Genomic DNA, 4,478 nt, shown 5'->3' with positions numbered 1-4,478 from the left:
CTGTCCCATGTGCTCTTGCGGACGCGGAGGCAGACTCTGACTTCCCCAGCGATCAGGCCTTTCACCACCCGCTCACGACACTCATACACATCCCTTGCCACTTCCCTGGGTGTGAATTCCATGGTCGCCTCAACTTTCAGCACCGGCTGGGACCTGTGGGGGGACACCAGAGGGCCCTCAGGGGCCTTCGTACAGCAAAGCCACTCCTTAAAAAGAAGATACCTGGGGGACTTGCCTGGTGGCGCAGTGGTTGAGCATCCGCCTGCCGAGGCAGGGGACATGGGTTCGAGCCCTGGTCCAGGAAGATCCCACATGCCGCGGAGCAACTAAGCCCGTGCGCCACAACTACTGAGCCTGTGCTCTAGAGCGCGTGAGCCACAACTACTGAGCTCACGTGCTACAACTACTGAAGCCTGCGCGCCTAGAGCCCACAAGCCACAACTACTGAGCCCGCGTGCTGCAACTACTGAAACCCGCATGCCTAGAGCCCATGCTCCGCAACAAGAGAAGCCACCGCGATGAGAAGCCCGCGCACCGCAACGAAGAGTAACCCCCGCTTGCCGCAACTAGAGAAAGCCCGAGCAGCAACGAAGGCCTAATGCAGCCAAAATAAATAAATAAATATTTTTTTTAATTATTAAAAATTAAAAGTACATATGTTAAAAAAAAAAAAAGAAAAAGAAGATACCCGGTGTGCTCTCACCTGAGCAGCAGCACGTGCCCCTGAGCCCCTACAGCCAGGTCCACCAGTCCATCCATTGTGAGGTCCTGGCCCCCGCTCAATGACTGCCCAAAATACTGGAGCCTAGGAGAGAACTGGGAGCCTGTGATCCGCTGAGGGTAGAAAAGAGGAGGAGAGAAAAGGGTGGGAAAGAGCAGGGAAGAGTGTAACTCAGTCTCCTGGGATGACCCAAGGAGAGATTGTCTGGGCTCCACTCAAGTCATATCTCCCACACCTTCTCAAGGAATTAGGGTAACTATTAAGCTTTAGACCACAACCTTGAGATGATACCCAAAGTGTCCATCAATTACTGGGTTTTCCAAGAAAAACAAAAAGTATCACAGGAAAGAAGTGATATAGTATACTACTTGACACAGTTGAATCTCTTTTACATGGTCAGGAAAATGCAAACACCGAACATAGATCTAACCAAAATTATCATATAAATTTAAGGAATGGGGGGGGTGGGATGGGAGGCGTATGAATATGTGGCAAGAGGGGTCTGAAAGAGAGCTCAGTCCTCACCTCCCATAGTGGGAAGTCAATGCGAAAACAAAAATCAAGAAGCAGCAAAATAATTGTGCCCTTGGGAAGTATGGAGAATCACTGAAAGAGCTGAAAGTGGTTTCCTCAGGAGAGGGAAAATGAAGAGGAAATCACAGTGTGGGTGTGGAAATTGTTGCTTTTCATAACAAGCTGTTAAGAACAATTTTGACTCCTTAATCTAGGTGCAAAAGTAACACTGAAAGGATAACAGCCAAATATATTAAGAAATTTTAAAAGTGATTTTGTCACGTACTTCATGCCGCTGAAGTGTACACATAAAAATAGTTAAGATGGTGAGTTTTAGGTCATGGATATTTTACTGCCAATTTTTTTAAGTGAATTTATCAACTAGAAAGAAGAATGAGGAAGTGCAGGATGTTGGAAATGTGCTAGATCTTAATCTGGGTGGTGAGTTCACAGATAGGAAAATCCATCACTTGAGATTTGTGTGTTTACTGCACGTACCTTACACTGCAAATTTTTTTGAGAAAAAGTTAGCGTATTCTGTTGGAAGGATGCTTTGTTTTGAAATTATATAATATGGTAGTCGGGAGAGCCACAGCGGTTTTGCTCGTCCGCTTACTGATCACCATAGCCCCAGTCATAGGAAAAGAGCAAGTAAAAAATGCCAACAGTAGAGCAATAGTATTGCATGACCCTTTTTGCATTTGTTTTTAATTCCAAAGTCTGTGGGGTGGGAGTGGGTGTAGGGGGGATGTGGGTGGGTGAGAGCAGGTATGTAGGTGTGGGTGAGAGTGGGTGAGTGTGTGGACCCTCCCCTTACCTTGTTTTCCTTTCCAGGTGCAGATAAGGGGAGGGTGTTAAGACTTTCACTGTTGTTGTTTTTTTTTTTCTTCTTCTTTTCTCATTATTTTACAAACCCTTGCGTCGAGGGCTGACTTTCAATAGATCGCAGTGAGGGAGCTGCTCTGCTACGTACGAAACCCCGACCCAGAAGCAGGTCGTCTACGAATGGTTTAGCACCAGGTTCCCCACGAACGTGCGGTGCGTGACGGGCGAGGGGGCGGCCGCCTTTCCGGCCGCACCCCGTGTCCCAGGACGAAGGGCTCTCCGCACCGGACCCCGGTCCCGACGCGCGGCGTTTCCCGCCTCACTCCGTGTCCCAGGACGAAGGGCTCTCCGCACCGGACCCTGGTCCCGACGCGCGGCGGGGGACGCGGGCGGCGGCGCGCCGGCGGGGACGGCGGGGGACCGGCTATCCGAGGCCAACCGAGGCTTCCGCGGCGCTGCCGCATCGTTCCGCCTGGGCGGGATTCTGATTTAGAGGCGTTCAGTCATAATCCCACAGATGGTAGCTTCGCCCCACTGGCTCCTCAGCCCAGCACCTACACCAAATGTCTGAACCTGCGGTACTGTTTACTTTAGATTTTTTAATTTGTACAAGCATATAAAGCTTTTGTAATAAAAATGAAGTAAAACCAGAGCCTTCAAATCCCATTTACACAGAGAAACAACAGGTGCCAATGAAAAGAGGCATATTATAGTATTCACACAATTGTGGAAAGAGGCTCCGTGACACAGAGGGAAGAACGTAAGGCAGTAGTGCTTAGCCTGGGCTGCAACTAAAGAGCGTGTGAAAAATACTAGGGCCTATGTAGTGTACTCTTCCATACACCAGAATGGGCAAAACTAATCTGTGGTGGCAAATAATTGGAACAGTAGCTTTCTCTGGGAGGGAGTGGGGTCAGAAATTGACTGGATGGGGGCGGGGGGGAACTTTCTAAAGGGATGATTATGTTCAGCATCTTGATGGGATTGTGGATTATATTTCTCAAAATTCTTTGACTGACTAAAGGTTTGTGCTTTTCCTGTCTGTACATTTTATCTTAAAAATAACAGTAAGCATATTTAAATTTTTTGAATTCTATTTAATGATATACACGCTGAGGTATTTAGGGGCAAAGTTGGACTGGTGTTGCAAATTACTTTGAATTGCATTAGAAAAAATAACGATGAACTTGATGGACAGGTAGAAAAAGGATGAATACAAGGATGGAGATGTGATAAAGTAAATCTAGTAAAATATTCATCGTAGATTTTAGCTCACAAATATATGGATGTCCACTGGACAATTCTTTCAACTTTGCAGTAACTTTGAAGATTTTCTAAATAAAATGTTGAAAAAACTCTACTGATGCCTGGGGCCCTGACCCCAGAGCAATTAAATCAGAACCCCTACCGGCAGGGCCCAGGCACCTGTTTTTTAAGACCTTCAGGTGATTTTGATGTGTGGGTAGGGTTGAACCTCTAGGGTGAGGGATTTGGCAGGAGTGATGAGGAGACAGAGAGAGAAAGGACAGAAGAAAAAGGTGAGGCTGGAAAAAAACCAGAGACCAGAAGCCAGCAGACTGGATGGCCTCGGCAGGCTGTGATGGGAGACTGCCAGACCTGGGGGTCCCTCCAGACAGTGGGCTTCATCCAGCAGGAAACAGGGAGCCAGTTTAGAGAGGAAACCAGTTGTGGTGACCCACATTTCAAGTGACCAACCATCAGGATGAGCTACATAATTTGCAGGACCCAGTGGGGAGAAAAAAATGTAGGACTCCTTGTTCAAAAGTTATTAAGAGTTTCAAGATGGCCAGAGCAGAGCCTTAATCTAAGCACAGCGCCGTTCTGAGAGAAGAGCCCCGTGTAACTGCACAAGTCACCAGCCCATGAAGCATGCAGTCCTGGAAGGGTGACCAACCATAGGGCTTCCTGAGCTGTGAGACTTTCAGTGCTAAAACCGGGACAGACCTGGGCAAACCGGGTCTGCTGGTCATCCTACCAAGACTGAGACTCGGAGGAAAGGAATGTCTACATCCTAACACGTCCAGCTCACCATTCATCACCTCTGAGCCTTCATCTTCTCGTCTGTAAAGTGGGAGTGATGATGGCCCTGTGCACCTCCTCTAGTTGTGGTAAGAATGAATCTTTTCTGTGAAGTACGTGTTATTTTTGAAGCTTCCAAAAAGGACTACTGGGAGAACTGATCTGGCAGCTGTCGGAACATTAATTAGAAAGGGACAGATTGGCAAAGAGGCTACAGTTGTAACAAAAACAGTGACCCGGGGCTTCCCTGGTGGCGCAGTGGTTGAGAGTCCGCCTGCCGACGCAGGGGACACGGGTTCGTGCCCCGGTCCGGGAGGATCCCACGTGCCGCGGAGCGGCTGGGCCCGTGAGCCATGGCCGCTGAGCCTGCGCGTCCGGA

General features: G+C 48.5%; 1 protein-coding gene across 1 annotated transcript in view; it reads right to left on the bottom strand.

The window, feature by feature from the left end:
* Positions 1 to 4,478, bottom strand: part of LOC102987095 (integrin alpha-M) — a 36,168-nt gene that overhangs the window by 5,798 nt on the left and 25,892 nt on the right. The window contains exons 15-16 of the mRNA XM_028498038.2: positions 704 to 834; positions 9 to 153 (exon numbers count right to left, since the gene is read on the bottom strand). Of these exons, the coding sequence (XP_028353839.1) occupies positions 9 to 153; positions 704 to 834 (276 nt within the window). The remainder of the gene's footprint in view (positions 1 to 8; positions 154 to 703; positions 835 to 4,478) is intronic.

The sequence above is a fragment of the Physeter macrocephalus genome, chromosome 14 (genome assembly GCF_002837175.3).
Source record: "Physeter macrocephalus isolate SW-GA chromosome 14, ASM283717v5, whole genome shotgun sequence".
NCBI lineage: Eukaryota > Metazoa > Chordata > Mammalia > Artiodactyla > Physeteridae > Physeter > Physeter macrocephalus.
The sequence above is the reverse complement of the archived record's forward strand: the minus strand, read 5'-3'. Positions and strand labels throughout refer to the sequence as shown.